General features: G+C 38.4%; 1 protein-coding gene across 14 annotated transcripts in view; it reads right to left on the bottom strand.

The window, feature by feature from the left end:
- The window catches only part of osp (myosin phosphatase Rho interacting protein outspread), a 600,580-nt gene that overhangs the window by 16,611 nt on the left and 562,159 nt on the right, over positions 1–21,810 (bottom strand). For all 14 annotated transcript variants that reach the window (XM_076182079.1, XM_076182084.1, XM_076182083.1 and 11 more), the window contains one exon: positions 3,957–4,064. In XM_076182079.1, the coding sequence (XP_076038194.1) occupies positions 3,957–4,064 (108 nt within the window). The remainder of the gene's footprint in view (positions 1–3,956; positions 4,065–21,810) is intronic.

Raw genomic sequence — 21,810 nt, 5'->3', positions numbered from 1 at the left:
TTGCACACACCATATTCTCATCTAACTTGTTCCAAACGTCTATTACTCTGTGGGGAAAGCTGTTCTTTTTCAGGTCTCTTCTATAACTGTCTTTCTTAATTTTCTTTCTGTGTCCTCTTGTAATTTCTACTATCCCATTTTATTAGATCCTTTCTATCAATAGTTTCTATGCCTTTCATGATTCTATAAATAGTTATCAAGTCTCCTCTCTCTCTTCTTTGCTCTAATGTCTGTAGCTCATGTTTTGTTAGTCTCTCTTCATATGATAGTTCTGAGAGTGTTGATGCCAATTTCGTGATTGCTCTTTGTATTCTTTCAAGTTTTGTTATACATTTTTTTGTACTTGGTGACCACGTCGTTGCTGCATACTCCAATCTTAGTCTTATCAAAGTGACTAGTATTTTCTTCACCATTTCTTTGTCCAGGTATGTAAATGCCACTTTGATTGTTCTTATTAAATTACAAGTTTCTCCATAGGTCATGTCCACCCTTCACTGTCACCTCTTTCCAGCAGATTTCTTTACAATTAAAGTCACCCATTATAACTATTCTTCCTCTATCTTCCATTATCTTATCCTTGTGTCTTCTAACATATTTTTGTGTTCTTTCTCTTCCCACAAAGCCGTTTTAGGAGGCACATAATTTACTACAAACTTCCTGCTCTTCCCATCCCTGTCCTCCACTTTCATCACAATCATCTCTACTCCATTCTTTTCATATGTGACATTCCTCACATTTATATCCTTCTTAGTCAGGAACATAACTCCACCCCCTTGTTTCACCTCTCTGTTTCTAATCCAATAATTATATGCACCATGTCATACACTGTTGGGTGGTAGTGGACCTTTCAATTTTGTCTCTACAATTCCCATTATGTCCGGTTCTTTTTCCTTCAGGTATTCAGTTCATTCAAGCCTGTTCTTAAGCCATTTATATTTGTGTGACACTTTTAATTTTCTGCTACTTCCACTGTGTTTTCTGTTTCCCTTCTGTTTTTCTCTGCTATGAACCATTTCCTCACGTTCATATTCACTACTCTCCAATAGAATTCCTCTTTTTCTGACTCCGTTCTTTTCTCGTTTTTTTCCTTAGCTTCTGGTCTTTTTGTTTTCTAATCCTCTCTTTCCTCTTTATTCATTTCTCTTTTTATCCATACCTGTTTATATTGATCACTGTCTGCTAGTTTCCCTGTTTTTGCCAAGATATTCTCTGCTGTCATTTGTGACCTGAATTTAACCTTAATTGGCCTGGTCTTATCTGTATTGTATTTCCCTAGTCTATATATATTTCTTCTATTTCCCTGTTTCTGGTTCATCTTCTTGAACTACTTCTAATATCTCATTTTTATTTTTCCTTTTCCTCCTTTATTTTTGTAGTCCTATTTGGATTATGCTTCTCTTCCATCCCTAATATAATTATACATTTCTTTTTATCCACTAAGTCTCTTACTATATTCTCCTTCTCCCTCATCACTTTAATAACTGTGTCCTTAGTTTGTTCTTTCATCTGCTGTTCCACTATATCTATAAATTAAATTTTATTGTTCTCTTGTATTTTTTCCAACCACTTACCTCTTTTGCTATGGACTCTTTATTCTCTTTATTATCCCTTTTTAATTCCTCATTCTCATCCTTTACTTCTCTTAACTGTCTTTTTAATTCTTCTATTTCTTTAGTTAGGTTTTGATTCTCCTTCTTTAGTTCTACCAATTTATCAACTCTTTGGGTAACTAACCTCCCTTGTTTCATTCATTTATTTTAGTTTCTCCTCTAGATTTACTAGTCGGGGGAGGTTATCATTTCCTCCCTCATTAAATCCATGGAAATAATTATCTTCACTTTCCATTGTGCTGCTCTTATCTATATTTCTAACTTTTACATTTTTACTAATCTCTTCGACTTCACCACTGTCGTCTGCCCCTCTCTTGTTGACATGCCATCTGACCTCCTGGACCCATTCGTCCCCTTCCTAATTTCCTTCCATTTTCCTCAATAATCTCTCACCTTCTCCTATTTCTTCACCTTCCCACTACACCACGAGCTTTCTCATTCCCTATTAATACAACATAGGTACTCACTCGTCATTGAGATCCACGAACATTGTAGATTTTTCTGGAGTCCAAACTTCGTTGTCATTTCGACCGACGTGTGTGTGTGTGTATTTACCTAGTTGTATTCTACAGGATGGGAGTATGCGTGTTTATTTACCTAGTTGTATTTTACGGGAAGGGGAGCTATGCTCGTGGGGTCCCGTCTTCATATCTCATTTTATCTAAATTATTTTTAAGTTCATGTATTGTTTTTGCACACACCACTTTCTCATCTAATTTGTTCCAACTGTTTATTACTCTGTGAGGAAAGCTGTTCTTTTTCAAGTCTCTTCTATAGCTATCTTTTTTTATTTTCTTTCCGTGTCCTCTTGTATTTCTGTTATCCCATTTTATCAGATTCTCGTGTGTGTGTATTTACCTAGTTACCTAGTTGTATTTACCTAGTTGTATTTTACGGGAAGGGGAGCTATGCTTGTGGGGTCCCGTCTTCATATCTCATTTTATCTAAACTATTTTTAAATTCATGTATTGTTTTTGCACACACCACTTTCTCATCTAACTTGTTCCAACTGTCTATTACTCTGTGAGGAAAGCTGTTCTTTTTCAAATCTCTTCTATAGCTGTCTTTTTTATTTTCTTTCCGTGTCCTCTAGTATTTCTGTCATCCCATTTTATCAAATTCTCTCTGTCAGTAATTTCTATGCCTTTCATGATTCTGTAAATAGCTATCAAATCTCCTCTCTCTCTTCTTTGCTCTAGTGTCTGTAGTTCAAGTTTTTCTAGTCCCTCTTCATATGATAGTTTTGAGAGTGTTGGTGCCAATTTTGTAATTGCTCTTTGTATTCTTTCAAGTTTTTTTATACATTTTTTTGTACTTGGTGACCATATCGTTGCTGCATATTCCAATCTTGGTCTTATCAGGGTGATTAGGATTTTCTTCACCATTTCTTCATCCAGGTATGTAAACGCAACTTTGATTGTTCTTATTAGATTATAAGTTTCTCAAAAATCTTATTTATATGTTTCTCAGGTGACATATTATTCATAACAATGACTCCCAGGTCCTTCTCATTTTCTACTTTTTTTATTCCTTCTTCTCCCAATTTATATGTTCCTGTTATTCTGTTTTTGCTTTTTCCAAATTCCATTATACTACACTTTTTTGTATTGAACTCCATCTCCCACTTCCTACTCCATTCTTGTACCTTATTTAGATCTCTCTGTAGTGATTCACAATCTTCTTCAGTTTTCACTCTTTTCAGTAGTTTTGCATCATCTGCAAAGAAGCTCATATAGCTTTCTATTCCTTCATCCATATCATTAATATATATAGCAAACATTATTGGGGCCAGAACTGTTCCCTGCGGAACACCGCTTATTACTTCATCCCATTTTGAGTGCTGGTTTCTTATCACTACTCTCATTTTTCTTTCTTGCAAAAAGTCCTCCATCCAATTTAGTAGTTTGCCCTGTATTCCTCCTTCAGTTTCTAATTTCTTAAGCAACTTCTTATGTGGTACTTTGTCAAAAGCTTTCTTTAGATCTAAAAATGCACAGTCCGCCCATCCATCTCTTTCTTGTATTATATCTATTAGCCTTGAATAGAAACATATGTGTGTGTGTGTGTGTGTGTGTCGTTTTTTCCACTTTCTTGTCATTAAATTTAACATTTTTTAAATCAAAAGAAATCAAGTAATTCTTTCTTTTCCCTAATTTGTTCATTATTCCAACATTGACTAAATATGTATATTTATGTCAAAATAGACAAATGAATTGTTTGAAAAATACAAAAATGATCAAATAAAAGCAAACAAGTTCTTAAGAAATGAGTAATAGAAAAAAAAAAAAAAAGCGCCAATGGTCGCAGAGGGTGACGCTTAAGTAAATACCCCTCTATTATACAAACCTTTGCTCCTGGATGGCCCATAGCTGCTAACCCTTCGCAAAGTGGGTGTTTGACTGCTGACATCGTTGCTGTCACCACCACTTCTTTCTTGCTGGATGGTGCATTGCTCTGTATAAAAGTGTCAATCAGAATAAGTATAGTACAACCTATTTTTTTTTTTTTTTTTCAAACCCTTTACTATATAATTCTAAAAGAGTTTATACAATGTTAATCTGAGTTGTGGAGTTGAATACATATACTGGAAGAGACCAAATCCATGAAATACATAAGGGTAATTATGTTCTGAAAATCTTATTACTTAAGTATTAGTAGCCTCATATAGAACAATGGAAAGGAAATACTTTGAATCGCATGTACACTTACAAATAGATCAAATCTTACATAAAACAAAGAGCTTATTTGAAAGAAGAAATACAGTATATAAAGAACTATAGCAACAACAAAGCAAAAGTGATGCACATAATCATACTTCCATGAAAAACCCCTAGAGAAAAAATATAATTTGGTATTTACTTTTTCCACAAGATATCTCACATGCCAGGTTATTATACTGTCTTAGAAGAAAAAATATTAGTTTTGCAAGCAAAGTTAACTATAAAAACAAACAAGTTTCATTATTGAACAAATACACAGGGCTCTTCTTTACAGTGTATGTGGATTACACTATATTGCAGCTATGTACAGCTTTACATATGAAATACATATGGGAAATTTTGTTATGAAAACCTGAGTATAGGGAATCCCCTATATACAAAACTCAAATATGAAAATTGAAAGCTACAAAAAGGAAAAAATGAGGCCAATTTTCCCTGTATGAGAGGTATGTGCTTTCATGGTACAAAATAAGGTATGAAAAAACTATGAAAATACAGAACGGCTGTAATCTCGTGTGTGAGGAGGAATGTAACAACATTTCCATTTTGTTCAAATAAATGACTGAAAAAAAAAAAAAATTACATACTCCCAGTCTGTCCCAAGTCACCACCATTGCTGTGTATTCATTCCTAGTCATCTTATTACATATTTTTTGTAATGGTTCCCAAGTGCCCATTAGCATCATCATCAACCAAGGATGCTTTACTTACTCGCCCTGCCTTGCCCCACAATATTAAAATAACTTGTCCTAAGTTATCCTAGACTCCATCAGCAACTCACCCTGTGTGATCTACCTTATCCCAGGATTCTAAGGAGGCAAGCTGAACAGCTGCATGACATGAGACACCCTTTCTCTCTCCTCACTCACCCCAGCAACATGCAGTGTATTTAATGGAGCCAATACAGATCCTTACAGAACTCCACTAATCACCTCCATCCAACCTGAATATTTTTCTCTGAGTACTACTCTAATCCTTCTACCATTCAAGAAGTCCTCCATCCATTTTAGTAGGTTGCTTTGTATCCCTCCTATATGTTCCAGGTTTTTTTTTTAATATTGTTTTGTGTGGTACCTTGTCAAAAGCTTTTTGTAAGTCCAAGAAAGCACAATTAGCCCACCCTTCCCTTTCTTGTATTATGTCTATTAGACTTGAGTAAAAACACATTAAGTTTGTGGTACATGATCTTCCTTGTCTGAATCCAAATTGTCTTGGGTTTATTATATCATTTTCTTCCAGGTGATTTACTCATCTATTCTTAATGATTTTCTCACACATTTTGGCTATAGTGCTTGTTAGTGAGACTGGTCTATAGTTAGTTGGTTCTTCCTTGTTTCCTCCTTTATATATTGGTGCAATATTAGCATTTTCCAGTCTTTTGGTATTTTTCCTTCTTTAAGTGAGCAACTTATTATGTTATATATTTTGTCCATTAGTTCTTCTTTGCATTCTTTTAGAATCCAATTTGCAATTCCATCCAGGCCATGTTATTTCCTAACATCAAGGTTTGTTAAAAGTTCCATTATTTCTTTGTGTGTTTTTATTTCGCTCATGGGGGGATACTGCACTTCACTTCCTTCATCCCAATAATGTGGCTTCTCTCTGGTGAAAACAGACTTGAAGTGATTATTCATGACTTTGGCCATTTCTAGATCTTCTGTGTATTATCTATTTCCTTGGCATAGTTTCACCATTTCCTGTTTATTTTTAAGTTTACCATTCACATGTCTATAGAATAGTTTGAGTTGTTCCTTGCATTTTTCTATGTCTTTTTCATAGTTCCTTTTTCCTCTCTTTGCACTTTTACATACTCATTTCTAAAGTTTGTATATATTTGCCATTTACCAGTTTTTTTTTTTTATCTTTTCTCCATCTTTTCCAAGTTCTGTCTTTTCTATCTTTTGCCTCACTGCATCTTCTGTTGAACCAGCATTTAATGAACTCTCTCTTGTTTCTGTCTTGGTACATGCCTATTCATTCCTTCATTATAATTATCAATCAAAATATCCCATTTCTCTTCCACTTTTGTATCTTCCATGTATAATTTTTCCCAATTTGCATTCTGAAAGAATTTCTTTAATTTTCCAAAGTCCATTTTTTTGTACATCAATCTTCCTTTCCTATGCTTTTCATTTCTCTCCATACATATTTCTTCCTTTAGTTCAGTCTCTATAAGTATATGATCATACTTTCCAAGTGGTGTCTTTATTCAATTTTATCCACATTTCAGATTCCATTGTAAATATTAAATCCAGTCTCAGCAGTTCCTCATTACTTCTGTATCTGGTGTTTTCACTGACCCACTGTGCCATTATATATTCCATGGTAATGTCCAGTAATACATTACCCAACAAGTCTTGTTCTCTTTCCAAGCACTCATTTTTGGGGGCACATAAATCACCACAAACTTTCTACTTTTCATGTCCTTGTCTACAACTTTTATCATGATCAGTTCTACATTGCTTTTGCCCTCCATAATTTTTGTCACATTCAAGTTTTTCTTGGCCAAGAACAGATTCCTCCTCCCTGTTTATCATTTCTGTTTTAATTCAGTAATTGTATAGCCCTCCTTCACCTCATCATTCCTTATTTCTCCTCCATTTTCCTCATTTATCACTGTCATTTTCTTAGTGCTACCCACTACAACTACCTTTTCCACCCTATCCTCCTTCACATTCAGCAACTTCCTAAAATACTCTTCCTATCTTCCTCTTATTGCCATTTCTTTCATAATCATCTCTCTATCTGCACCTTTACCTTTTCTTCCTCTACTGTACTTGATTCACCTCCTCTTCCTCTTAATTTCTTTCAAAATTTCTGTATTACTCTTACCCCATTTTACATCTGCTCTCCCTTTTGTCTCCTTTATCTTATCTTTTACTTCTCTTTTCTTTTCTTTGTACCTCTCATACGATTATCTCGTCCTATTTTGTAACCAATCTGTGAATGCTTGCTTCTTCTCTTCTACAACCTTCTTTGTTTCATCATCTCACCAACACGGCCTACTAAAATATGTGAAACAAAGACAGTAATAATAAGTGAAAATGAAGAAAGGGGAAAGTGACGAATGACAGTGATGAAAGGAGGGTGAAAGTGGTGAAACTGTGTGTGTGTGGCTATACATAACAATGGGGAAGACTGCCATGCCTGACCAGCATGGAAAAATTCCTACTGCAAACAAGATTGTGGGAGAAAAAGCTGACCACGTATGTACACACATTAAAATGCTGCCTACCATGAGCTCTCATTATTCTCATTCAAAATCTTGTAACTGCATATACATGAATTCAAATCTCAGTATTGTCAAGCTCTATGATATGTATATGAAGTTCAGGAAAGATGAATATAAAGATGTTGATCAAGTTTTGTTTAATTACTATAGTGAAGTGTTCAGGAATGAGTTTCACATTGGGTTCTTGCCTCCAGTTATTGACACATGCAACACATGTGATTTATTGACAGCTAACATTAAAAATTACTGACAAATGGGTTGTGTACAAGCTCTGTTGGATGAAATGTAAGGTAAACTTAATGAACATAGGACATCTGCAGCATGAGCTAGAGTGCACTTGACAGTTTTATTAGTGATGACAATGAAGACGTTATGGCCTTATGCTTTGATTTGCAACAAATATTACTGACACCCAAATTGAGTACCAGTATAGCTTTTTACAAAAGGAAACTGTAGACATACAACTTTTGTGTTTTTATCATCAAGACCCAGAAACCCATCATATACATGTGGGATGAACTTACAACACAGTGAGGTTCATCTAAGATTGAGGCTAATTACAAGAACAACCAGATAGAGTGTGTTCTATTCTTTGATAACTGTATAGGACAAAATAAGAATATAAATGTCATCCTGGGGTGCCTGCATCTCTTGCACAGTAAGAGGTTTTTCAGACCAGAACATTACTTCTTCGTCTTAGGTCACTCTTACATGCCTTGTGATCAGCATTTTGGAAATATATATGGAGGGAGGACATAATCTGCAGCAAAGCTGAGTACACTGAACTTGTAATCTGTTAAGGGTGGCTTTGATTTTGATGACTTGACCCAAGATGACTTTTTCAAATTTGATGTGCTCCAATCTTGTACCACACAACAGACAGTGAAGATTTTAAACTTAAGGGATCCCAGGGTAATTTTGTATGGCAGCAAGTACAAGGAAGGGTATGCCATCAAAACCAGTTACAACATGGGAGACACTACAGACCAGCATCAAGTATGACTCATGAAAGGCAGAGAGAAGTTCTCACTCAAGTCCTTTGAACTGTCTGCTGTCCACCTGTCTCCTAGTTATGCATCTACCATACCTCTGTTGAATGAGAAGTTACAAGATCTCAAGGTTCTCCTCAGGGCATTGCCCTACTTGAGAATGACCATAACTTCAAAGACATTATCAACAGGCAAGAAGTAATGATACCCCAGATGAAGTAGACACAGTTGGAGGAGTGGGTGACATGTATGTCCTTGACACACTCCTAGACAGCTTTACCTAATTGTATTTACCTAATTGTAGTATACAGGAAAGGAGCAATGCTTGGCGAGTTCCGTCTCCTATTCTCTAATTTTCTAACATGCCTAGACTCAAATTCGTGTACAGTTCCAACTTAATCCTTGATTTCCAATTATCATATTTAGATCTGAACTCATATATTGTTTGAGCTTGGGCTATATCAACTTATAAGCTATTCCAGAGTAGCAAACATGTTCCTTCCCCATTCATAACTTTGGAAGCAGAAAGTATTTAGCAGAATTGGTACATACTGCTCCTGCTGACCTTCAATCTCTCTACTTCTTTTCTTTTTTCTGGATGCCTGCTTACCCTATTGTGCTTTTTTTTATTATCATGATATTGTGGCATTATTCAGAGCATTAGCTAATAATATTTTATTATAATTTACCATTATCATAATGAATGCTTATCATGTATAAGCTACTATTATGGCATTATTATGACATCTATTTTTATGTGTTGTTATTTTAATGGTTAGGATATGGGGAAACAATTAGCTGTAAAAGTTATGATTTTGAAAAATAACTGACCCACACACCACATCACCTGACATTTCATGCTGCAGCAAAGGCATAAAGCAAAATGATGATATAATTTTGGTATATGTATTAGAGATTCCTTTAGAATGGTGTAAATTAGATGAAATTCATATGGTTAGTTTCGGAGATTTTTTTTGTTTGAAATTTTCAAATGCATTTCCTTGGGTTCTTAAAAAGGGCGCTCATGATCTTACTATGGTATATGCCTCAATTGCAATTTCACTTACCTCCATTGAAGTTATTTTCACCTCAAAATCTTTTTATTCTAATTTGGCCCCAGCACCACACTGATCATTTTCCTCATTGAAATTACTCACCCCATCTGGGGTATTGGCTGCATGTTGTGGCAAAGTAGCATGCAGTTGATACTTAATGGTCTATATAGGGTGCCCCTATGGACTAGAGCCACACATCATTTTGTCTGTGATAGAGGAGGACTCTACTCACAGAGAAATGATGACACACTTATTATACTGCAACTGTCCCTCTATTATGCTGTCCCCCAACCCCTTGTTGCTGTCCTGAACCACTTCTCTGAATATTCATTTCCTTTTTTTGCCTACACTGTGGCAGGGGATAGAATACTGCCACCAAGTATTCCCACTTGAATTGTAAGAGGCGAGAAAAACAGGACGGGGATTAGGACTAGGCATCCTTCTCCCTGCAGCCCTACAGGGGACATTCCTAAAATAAAAATGAAAGGCGTTAGAGGGTCTAGGAGTTTTCCAACCAGTACCCTAAGGTTTGGGTCTTTTAATGTGCATGGATGTAGTACAGATGAGAGTAAAAGGGAGGAGATAGGCAGTATGTTTGCGAGAAGAAAGATGGATGTGTTGGCTTTGAGTGAAACAAAGTTGAGAGGGAGGTGCGAGAATGAGTTTGGGAGTGTAGTTGGAAGGTTCTCAGGTGTGAAGAGAGGGCAAGGGAGAGAAGGGGTGGTTATACTAGTAAGTTTTGTGTGGTGTAAATTTTTTCCCCGTATACCACCATTTTGCGAGCACAGCTCAATAATTTATAATGTGCTTGATCCAAGCTCCTTGGCGCTGAATCATTGTGGCTACTCACACACTGAAGTTTGTAATGACCCTGTCCAACATGTCATGGGGAATTCTCTTAATCTCTGTTCGAATGTTATTCTTGAGCGCAGCAATAGTTGATTGATATCATAGACCCTGTCTTTTAGGTATACCCACAGAAAATAATCCAAAGGGGATAGGTCTGGAGAATGTGCAGGAGGTTTGTACAAGAGGAAATGAGCCTATCTTCAGGGAAGTAGCAAAGGAGGTATTTAAGTGATACATTGGAGCAATGCAGTCTTGCTCCATCCTGCTGATATATTGTTAAGTTTTCCTTTCAATAATAAAAGCTACTTTATCACAAATGGATACATCTTTTTGGACCACCCTGTACTTCCTTTTCAATAATTTTATTTGATAGGATGTATCTATAGACACTGTCACATACTCTGTTTATATCAGTACCCAGAGAGATCTATGGGCAGGCCTAAGGCCATTGTTAGTTGCTATGTGGCTGTAGGTTTCCAATCTGTGGAATTAGAAAAAACAATTATTAATGTTAGGGCCATGCAGTAGCCCAGTGAATTCTGTGGTGAACTCATGATCAGGTGGCCATGAGTTTGATCCCTGGTACCCACTGCATTCTTCTTGCACTGATTCCCATCAGTCCTGGCCAGGTGGGGAGGCACCCCAAACATTGGCCTTAAAAAAATCACAGAGGTTGCCCTACTTGGGGGTTTCTCACCCCCAACTTTGTGGGAATAGGATGGTGATGGTGAATTATTAATGTTATATATGGAATATCCCACAGACTATTGCCCTCTCCTGCAAGGCTGTGGGGTTACAGTCGGTGAAACTTGAAACAACAATTATTACTATTCCTAAATCTATCAACAAGTCAGCCACAAAAATGTCAACTTACATCAAAATATGAAATAAAGATCTGAAAAGCTCTCTACAATAGGCTTAAAATATCAAATACTATACATCCATTTCTTAGCAAAAATATACCAAGCCAATTGGCAGGAATAGGAATACTAGCCATCCTGCTCTATATGTAAACCAGACACTACTGTTTTTATGTCTAGTATTTGTAATTCTATTATTCAATGAAGAAATCCAGATCTGACATTTTTATAACATGTGTTAGATACACATGTTTAAATGCACATGTGTGAGATGAAAAAGATATTGAAGTAAGCCAAACATTTCCTTCACCAAATAAGCATACATGTATGAGAACACAAAGAGAAATCTGTTTAACTTTTCCATTACAAAACTATATCCTTAAAAGCAATTATACCCCAATGTCACCATCCTTGCCATGCTTTCACTAATATCCTTATCTAAAACTTAAACTTCATGCACCTCTGAACCATCTTCAACCATTTTGCCATTCTAGTCACATTCTGAAAGTGAACTCTGTTTAATTATATATATATATATATATATATATATATATATATATATATATATATATATATATATATATATATATATATATATTTTTTTTTTTTTTTTTTTTTTTTTTTTTTAACATCCTGAAATTCCCCCTGCCCCTGTGGTAGGGGGAAAGGATACTGCCACCAAGTCTTCCCATCTAAGTTGTAATAGGTGACAAAAATGGGATGGGGATTAGGATTATGCATCCTTCTCCCTGTAGCCCCACAGGGGATATTCCTAAAAAAAAAGTAAAGGTATAAGAGGGTCTGGGAGTTTTCCAACCAGTACCCTAAGGTTTGGGTCTTTTAATGTGCATGGATGTGGTACAGATGAGAGTAAAAGGGAAGAGATAGGCAGTACGTTTGTGAGAAGAAAGATGGGTGTGTTAGCACCGAGTTAAACTAAGTTGAAAGGGAGGGGAGAGTGTGAGTTTGGCAGTGTAGTTGGGAGGTTCTCAGGAGTAAAGAGAGGATGAGGGAGAGAAGGGGTGGCTATACTAGTAAGTGAAGAGAGGTAAACATGTAGTGGAGTGGAAGGTTTCTTCAAGGTTAATGTGGATGAAGGTGAAACTGGATAAATGTGGGTTTTTGTAAGTGCATATGGGCCTGGTAGTGAGAAGAGTGTAGAAGAAAGGGAGGCTATTTGGATAGATTTAAATGAGTGCATAGAGGGATTTGAGAGAAACATCAATGTAGTTGTATTGGGAGACCTTAATGCTAGGGTAGGAAATGAATCAATTGATGGAGTGGCTGGGAAGTGTGGGGTTCCAGGAAAGAATCATAATGGAGAGTTGATGGTGATGTGTCCAGAGAGTTGATGATAGCAAATACAGTGTATAGGAAGAGAGTCAAGCATAAGTACTCATGGGAGAGGGTGGTGGATGGAAGGGTGTTACGAGCGTTAATGGATTATATAGTAGTAAATAGTATAGTAGGAAGAGTTAAGGATGTATATGTTCTAAGGGGAGAGAGTGAGGGAATATCAAAGAGAAAGAAGAAAAGGACAAACGGTAGGGAGATACTTAGAATGAACTGCTTAAGGGAGTGTCACATAACTTTATATGGAATAGGTGAAATAAAATGTTCAAATATGTATTTAATGAACTTAGGTATAATTACCCCTTAGTGTATAATTCCTCAGGGTATTCTGTTCCTCCCATGTATATATAAGGCATAGTGAAGATTTAGTGAAGATATAGTGAGCTCTATTGAAGCTCTGATTACTTAACCTCTTCCATACGGTGCTGCCTACGTAGGGGGCATGAGGAGCAAGTGGATACGCGAGGCTGCCATATCGGCGTCTTGATTATATTTATTGTAGTTGTCATTGCGTAACTGACATACTCTCTAAACTGGCTTCATCACATTTTCTATGGTTATCAAAATTCACGGGTGAAAGAGAGAACGATCGATATAAGCGGTGACTATTTTTTATGATGCGAGTATTATGATGCAACATCGTATGTCTGGCAGCTAATGCTGCCTGCGAGATTTTGGCCCGGAGTGAAGTGGTTAATGGAAAATCCTTCCACATCATTCAGTTTATGAAATGAAAGCTTAGTCTGGGGAACAAATATTATTGAAGACATATTATCAGACTGATACCTCTGAATTTTATTAATTTGTTTATCTGAATAATTCAACAATTCTGCAAAATTCAGGTTTCATAAAAAAATCAAATCTTTTATTTTTTACTGTAGAAAATAAAGAGCATGATGTTTTCTTTCAAATGAAACAAAAATTACAAAATCCATAAAAAACAACCGAAGATATTACAACAGAACAAAAACATAAACTTTACAGGACAGGGGATCTAAATTTTCATGACCATTTGTTTGATGGTTGCAATATATAGCAAATCTCCAATTTCCTCTTTGTTGATGAGGTGTGAGGTGAGGGTGAATGGTGTGGCGTGGGTGGAGGTGTAAGGTGGGAGTGGCTAGTATTTACCTACTTGTATTATACGGGAAGGGGGCTATGCTTGTGGTGACTCGTTTTTCTATCTTTCAGCATCAACTTTTTTCTTAAAATCTTGAATAGTGTTTGCACACACTGTTTCTTTACCTAAATTATTCCAGGTCCAATACCCTGTGAGAAACTATTCTTTTTCAGATCTCTTCTAGTTATCCTTTCTGAGTTTCTTTTTGTGTCCTCTAGTTTTTCTGTTGTCCCATTTTAGTAAATCGTTCCTATCTAGGCTTTCCATTCCTTTCATGATTCTATAAAAAGTCAGCAGATCTCCTCTTTCTCTTCTTTGTTCCAGAATTGTTAATTCCAATTTGGACCATCTTTGTTCATATGTTAATTTAGAGAAAGTTGGTGCCAACTTTGTCGCTGCTCTTTGTATTCTTTCTAATTTCTTTATATTCCTTTTAGTAATGGGTGTCCATAGTGTTGCTGGATACTCCAGTTTTGGTCTTATTAGTGCAACTAATATCTTTTTAATCATTTCCTCATCTAAGTAGTCAAATGCCACTTTCATTGACCTTAATAGGTTAAAGGTTTCTCCAACTATTTTACTGATATGTTTGTCCAGTGTCATGTCTGCTGATTATTACTCCAAGGTCTATTTCTGAGTTCACTTTTTTTACTTCACCAATTTTATAATTTCTTGATATTCTGTTTTTACTTTTTCCAAACTACATTACATTGCACTTCTAGATATTGAAGTTCACTTCCCACTTTTGAGTCCATTTCCAGATTTTGTCCTGGTCTAACTGTAATGATCCACAATCATCCTCTGTTCTTTAGTATTTTTGCATCACCTGTGAAGAAATTCATATAACACTCTACTCCGTCATCAATGTCATTTATACATACATACATATACCAAAGGCTTTTTCCCCTTTACATGGGGGTACCCAAAAAGAAAAAGGCATAGAAACCACTCCCACTCATTCCATTCCCTACATATTCCACTACCCTCCACCCTCTACCTCACTCTTATCTTGGCACCTCCTGGATGATGGGTCATACCTGCATCCTGTCCACTGCCCTGGGTCAGAAGCAGTATCACAAGACACAACACATCCACAGCAAGGCCACTTCATAAATTCAGTGACCCCCCCCTCTCTCCATCCCCTCATGCAGAAAATGAGAAGACAGGGAGAAATCCATTCGGGCTGTGTCAATTTTTTTCTTTCTCATACATACTTCCTCATCCTCCATCCCCCACCCACTCCCACTCATGCATCACAGCATCATCCATAAACAAACCCTTCTCCACTTACCCCTAATTTCTGTCCTCTCCCATCCTTCCTCAACAGACATTTCTCTCTTTTGTAATGCCCCCTTCACCCCATTCATCCATCTCATCCTAGGACGCCCCCTCATATTCACTCCTTCCACACCTCTTTTACTAATCTTTCTTCACTCATTCATTCCATGTGTCCAAACAATCCTAATACTCTTTCATCAACCCTATCTCCCAGCTCCCTTTCCACAATTGTTCTCCTCCTCACCTCCTCATTTCTCACTCTATCCAGCCTAGTAACCCCTATCATACTTCTCAGACATTTCATCTCAAAAACAAATTCAAACTCCTTCTCTCTTCCTCTCTTATGTTCCATGCTTCTGCCCCGTACAGTGCTGTTGGCACAATCACTCCTTCATATAACCTCCTCTTAGCATCCGTTCCCAGATGTCTATTTCTCATTACCCTTTTTAATCCACCAAGGCATTTACTAGCTTCTCTCAATCTACATTCTACCTCCACCTCCACTCCTACCTTTTCTGCCACATTCACACCCAAGTATCTAATTCTATCCACTTCCTCCAGTCTCTCACCCTTTATGCTCACTTCCAGCCTGCTGTCACATTTATCTTCAGCTTCCTTCTTTCACACACCTTCTCAAATTCTGTCACTAACTTCCTCAATCCCTCCTCTGATCCTGTTACAAGGGCAGGGTCGTCAGCAAACAACAACTGGCTTATTTCCCACTTTTCTCCATTTTCTTTAACCATCTCCAACCCCTGAAAAGACTGGAGGAGATGCGTTGAAGAAGATGTGCAGATATGTAGAATAGAACCAAGAGAATGGAAGGAGGTGGCACAGGACAGAAAGACATGGCGAGACGCTTCGAAAGCGGTTATGGATCACCAAGTGGCCCGAATACCAGCGGAGTAGAGTAGTAGTATCTCCAACCCCTGACCCACTACCCTTGCATTCACCTCTCACACCATCCCATCCATACAACTAGGTAAATGTATAGATTGAACAGCCAGGGCGACATAACACATCCCTGACAAAGTCCCAACTTTACTTCAAACCATTCACTCTCTCCATTTCTAATCCTAACACAAGCTCTACTACTCTCGTAAAAACTCTTGACTGCTCTTAACAGCTTTCCTCCTATCCCATATATCTGCAATACCTCCCACAGTGCGTTCCTGTCTACCCTGCCGAAGCCTTTTCCAGATCCATAAAAGCCCAAAAAACATCATTACCTTTTCCTATAGCTTTCTCACATATCTGTCTTGCCACAAAAATCTGATCTACACAACCCCTACCTATCGTAAAACCACACTGTTCCTCACCAATTACCCCATCTCTTCCTCTTCTAATCCTCTCAAGCATGATCCTCCCATAAGCCTTCCCAACTTCACTCAACAAGCTGATCCCTCTGAAACTACTACACTCACAAATGTCCCCCTTTCCCTTGTAAAGGAGAACTATACAGGTACTCCTCCAGTCCTCCAGCACTCTACCCTCTCTTAAACAAATATTAAATAATCTCACCAGCCAGTCCACCATAACTGTACCTCCTTTTTTAAGACATTCTGCATGGCATCCAGACCAGGTGCCTTACCTGCTCTCATCATCTTAACAGATGCTATCACTTTATCTTTCCCTATTTCTCCTCCATTTTCCTCACTCATCACTCATTTTCTTAGCACTTCCCACTGCAACTACCTTTCCCTCCCTATCCTCCTTCACATTTAGCAACTCCCTAAAATACTCTGCCCACCTTCCTCTCACTGCCATCTCTTCCATTATCATCTCTCCATCTGCACCATTTACCTTTTCTTCTCTACTTGATTCACCTCCTCTTCCTCTTTTAATTTCTTTCCAAAACATATTTTTATTACTTTCAAAATTTTTCTGTCATACTCTTACCCCATTTCACATCTGCTCTCCCCTTTGCTTCCTTTATCTTGTGCTTAACTTAACTTCTCTTTACTTTGTACCTCTCATACAATTCCCTTGTCCTAATTTGTAGGCAATCTATGAATGCCTGTATCTTCTCTTCTACACCCTTCTTTGCTTCCTCATCCCACCACTCACTACCCTTCCTTCTATTTCCTCCCACCTCCTTGTTCCACACACCATCTTTGCACACTTTGTGACTCCCTCCTTGAACCATCCCCATTCCTCCTCCACTCCTAGTTCTATTCTATCTTTCACTCCCTCCCACTCCTCTCTCAGCTTCTTATATTCATTCTCCTTTTCCTTCTCATTTAAGCAGTTCACTCTAAGTACCTCCCTACCTTCTGCCCTTTTCCTCTTTCTCCACCTATTTGCCACTCTCAATTTACCTTCCATCAGAAAATGATCTGATATTCCCCTACTCTCTCCCTTTAAAACATGTACATCCTTAACTCTTTCTACCATACTCCTGGTCACCACTATATAGTCCATTAACGCTCTATCTGCCACCCTTCCATCCACCACCTCCTCACATGTGTACTTATGCTTGACTTTCTTCCTAAACACTGTATTTGCTATTATCAACTCTCAAGATACACCTCCACCATCAATTAATTCTCCACTATGATTTATACCTGGAACTCCATACTTTCCAATCATTCCGTCAATTGGTTCATTTCCTACCCTAGCATTAAGGTCTCCCAATACAACTACATTGACATTTCTCCCTAATCCCTCTATGCACTCATATCTACCCAAAAAGCCTCCCTTTCCTCTACACTCTTCTCACTACCAGGCCCATACACACTTACAAAAACCCACATCTCCCTTCCCAGCTTCACCTTCATCCACATCAACCTTGATGAAACCTCCTTCCACTCCACTACACACTTATCTCTTCACTTACTAGTATAGCCACCCCTTCTCTCCCTCGTCCCCTCTTCACTCCTGAGTACCTCCCAGCTACACTCCCAACTCACAGTCAACCTTCCCTTTCATTTTATTTTCACTCAAAGCCAGCACATCCATCTTTCTTCTCGCAAACATACTGCCTATCTCTTCCCTTTTACTCTCATCTGTACTACATCTACGCACATTAAAAGACCCAAATCTTAGGGTACTGGTTGAAAACTCCCAGACCCTCTTATGCCTTTACTTTCTTTATCAATGTCCCCTTTGGGGCTATAGGCAGTAAGACTCCTAATCCCATCCCCCATCCCATTTTATGTCACCTCTTACGACTCAAGTGGAAAGACTTGGTGGTAGCATTCTCTTCCCCCACCACAGAGTAGGCAAAAAAAGGAAATGAATATTCAGAGAAATGGTACAGGACAGTAACAAGGGATTGGGGGACAACATAACAGAGGGACATGTCATTTATATATATGGCAAACATTATTGGAGCCAGTACCAAACCTTGCAGGGCACCACTTATCATTTCTTCCCAATTCGAGTGTGTGTCTCTGATTACTACCCTCATTGTTCTCCCAGTCAGGAAGTCTTCCATCCATTCCAATAATTTTCCTCTAATGCCACATATTGATTCTATTTTTCTTAATAGTTTCTGGTGTGGTACCTTATCAAATGCCTTTTGTAAGTCCAGAAAGGCACAGTGCATCCATCCCTCTCATGTACCATTTCTATTAGTCTCGAATAGAAGCAGATTAGGTTTGTTGTACATTATCTTCCTTGTCTAAATCTAAGTTGATTTGGATTTAGTATAGTCTTTTCTTCCAGATGTGTATCCCATCTACTTTTGGAAAACTTTTTCACCTATTTTTGCTAGTGTGCTTGTTAGGAAGACCGGTCTGTAGTTGGTTGGATATTCCTTGTTTCCTCCTTTATATATTGGTAAAATATTTGCATTTTTCCAGTCCTGTGGTACCTTTCCTCCTTTAAGTATTTAATTATATTGTATATTTAACCATTAACTCCTCTATGCATTCTTTCAGTATCCAATTTGCAATTCCATCCAGACCATGTGAGTTTCTGACATCAAGGTTTTTTATTTGATTGCGGATTTTCTTCTGTTACAGTTATTTCCTTCATTGGTGGGGGATTTCTCTCTATTCCCTCACAGTTAGACGAGTTCTCAATTGTGAATACTGATTTTAAATTATTGCTCATAATTTCTGCCGTTTCTAGTTCTTCTGTATATTCATAATTTCCCTGGTGCAGCTTTTCTATTGTTTTAGTTTACCATTTACATACCTGAAAAACAGTTTAAGTTATTCCATGCATTTTTCCTTTATGTATCTTTCATAGTTTCTCTTTTCATCTCTGCGTATTTTTACATAATCATTTCTTAGTTTGATGTATGTTTGCACTTTGCTTTTTTTTTTTTCTTCTTTTTTCTGTTTTTTCCAATTTTTTTCTTTTATCCTTAGCTTCACTACATTTTTTGTTGTACCAACTTTTTATGTATACTCTTTCTTGCTTTTGTTGTGGTGCATATTTGTTCACTCCCTCATTATAAATTTCTTTTAGTATATTCCATTTCTCTTCCATCCTTGTTTCTTCATTTAGATGCTTGCAGAGTGCTGGGTGCAGCTGTGCTGCTTCTCTCCTCTTTCTTTTTCCTTCTTGTTTCTATTTCAGGCACTCACAGGCTCTCTCTATATTCTACTGCCACTCTCTTGTTTCTTGTTAATTTTTCCATGATCACAGTAACAATACAGGACGAGGAATCAAAGTTGATGTGTACTGTGAGAGCGCCAGAAACGACGTCACCTTACTTTGACCTTTTCAAGAGTATTGATGCCCTGTCCACTGTCTTTGTGTGGAGTATGCTGGTGGGAGGAGTTGCCAAATATCACCATAAACACAATTCTGTAGCAAAAAAACAAAATGGCTATAGAAATGTTGATGCTATTTCAATATACAGAATATTTTTTATGCAATGGGGTTGCCAGAGGTTGCCAATATTTTACCCATTTTATGCTGTATAAAAAATGAAAAATAAAAACAGTTGTATAACTTTGTATGAGTGTTACCACCATCAGAGAGATTCTTTTGAAATGTTTACCTAAAATTCACTCATGTACCAGAATTTTTTGAATGATCGCTGGTGATGCTCCCTTAAATGAGAAAGAAAAGGAGTATGGGGGGGGGGTGGAGCTGGGAGTGGAGGAGTGGGGATGGTTCGGGAAGGGAGTCACAAGGTGTGTGGGGGTGGTGTGTGGAACCTGGATAGAGGGTGGGGGTTGAGGGAGGGGAGAGTGGGAAGGGTTGTAGAGGAGAGGTGTGCTTTCACAGATTGGTTGCAGGGTGGGATGGGGGAATCATATGAGAGGTACAAAGAGAAGGGAAGAGAAGTGAAGCATGGGATGGGGGAGGTGAGGAGGAGAGAAGATGTGAAGTGGGGTAGGAGTGTGGCAGAGGGTTTTGAAAGTACAGTAGTAAAAAGATGTTTTGCAGGGAGGTTGGGAGAAGGGGAGGTGGTGGATCGAGTGGGGGGGTAGATGGGGAGGTGATAGTGGGGGGGGAGGGCAGTGGGAGGGAGATGGGCAGAGTATTTTAGGGAGTTACTAAATCTGAAGGAGGATGGGGAAGGAAAGGTGGTTGCAATGGGGGGTGCTGGGAAGGTGACCGTGGTGGGTGGGGAGAGTGGAGGAGTGGGAAGAATGAGGTGAAGCCAGTTGTTAGGATGATGAGAGTGGGTAGGGTGCCTGGGTTGGGTGGATGTCAAGTGGAATGTCTGAAAAGGGGAGGTACAGTGATGGTGGACTGGCTGGTGGGGTTGTTTGGTGTCTGTCTGGGAGAAGGTGGAGTGCCAGAGGACTGAAGGGGTGCCTGTGTGGCTCCATTTTATAGGGGGGGGGGACGGGTGTGAGTGTGGTGGTTTCGGGGGGATCAGCTAGTTGAGTGTGGTTGGGGGGTTTATGGGAGGGAGTGATTGGTGGGGTCAGTGTGGGTTTGGGACAGGTGGGGGTTGCATGGATCAGATTTTTGTGGTGGGACAGATGTGTGGGAGGGCTGTGGGAAGGGGTAAGAATGTTTTTTGGGCTTTTGTGGATTTTGAGGGGGCTTGTGACAGGGTGGATGGGAGAGGCAATGTGGGAGGTGTTGCAGATATATGGGATGGGAGGAGGGAGGGCTTTGGGGGGAGGGGGGAGGGGAGAGGACAGGGGACGGGGGTAAATGGAGAGTGGTTGTGTGTGGATGGTGCTGTGATCCATGAGGTGGAGTGGGTGGGGGATGGGGTGGGGGGTGAAAAGTGGTTTGACGCAGCCTGAGGGGATTTCTCCCCATCTCCTTTTCTGCATGGGGGGACAGAGAGGGGGGTCACCAATTTAAAAAGGTGGCTTTACTGTGGATGTGTTGTCTTGTGGCACTGCTTCTGACCTGGGGCAGTGGGTGAGATGCAGGAATGACCCATCATCCAGGAGGTGCCCAGATAGAGGGAGGGAAGAGGGTGGAGGGGAGTGGAATATAATAGGGATGGAATGGGTGGGAGTGGTTTTTATGCCATTGTTTTTGGCTACCTCCCTTATATAGGGGAAAAAGCCTTTGGTATATGTATTTGCAAAACATAACCTGCTTAATTTGTTTCCAATTTTAATATATATATATATATATATATATATATATATATATATATATACATATTTTCCAAGCGGTTTTATTACACATTTTGTGAATCACGTGTTTTTTGTGATTTATTCGCATATATATATATATATATACAGACACTCCTCAACTTACATTTTAGTTATGTTCCGAACGGCCGAACATAATGTGAAAATGAACGTAAGTTGTTACTCTACGTTCCAGTAATGTATGACCGTTCATACTGTACTATACATCCATAAATTC

The sequence above is a fragment of the Oratosquilla oratoria genome, unplaced genomic scaffold (assembly GCF_046742065.1).
Source record: "Oratosquilla oratoria isolate Oo_2021 unplaced genomic scaffold, ASM4674206v1 SCAFFOLD50, whole genome shotgun sequence".
Lineage (NCBI taxonomy): Eukaryota > Metazoa > Arthropoda > Malacostraca > Stomatopoda > Squillidae > Oratosquilla > Oratosquilla oratoria.
This window is presented reverse-complemented; position numbering and strand designations above follow the sequence as displayed.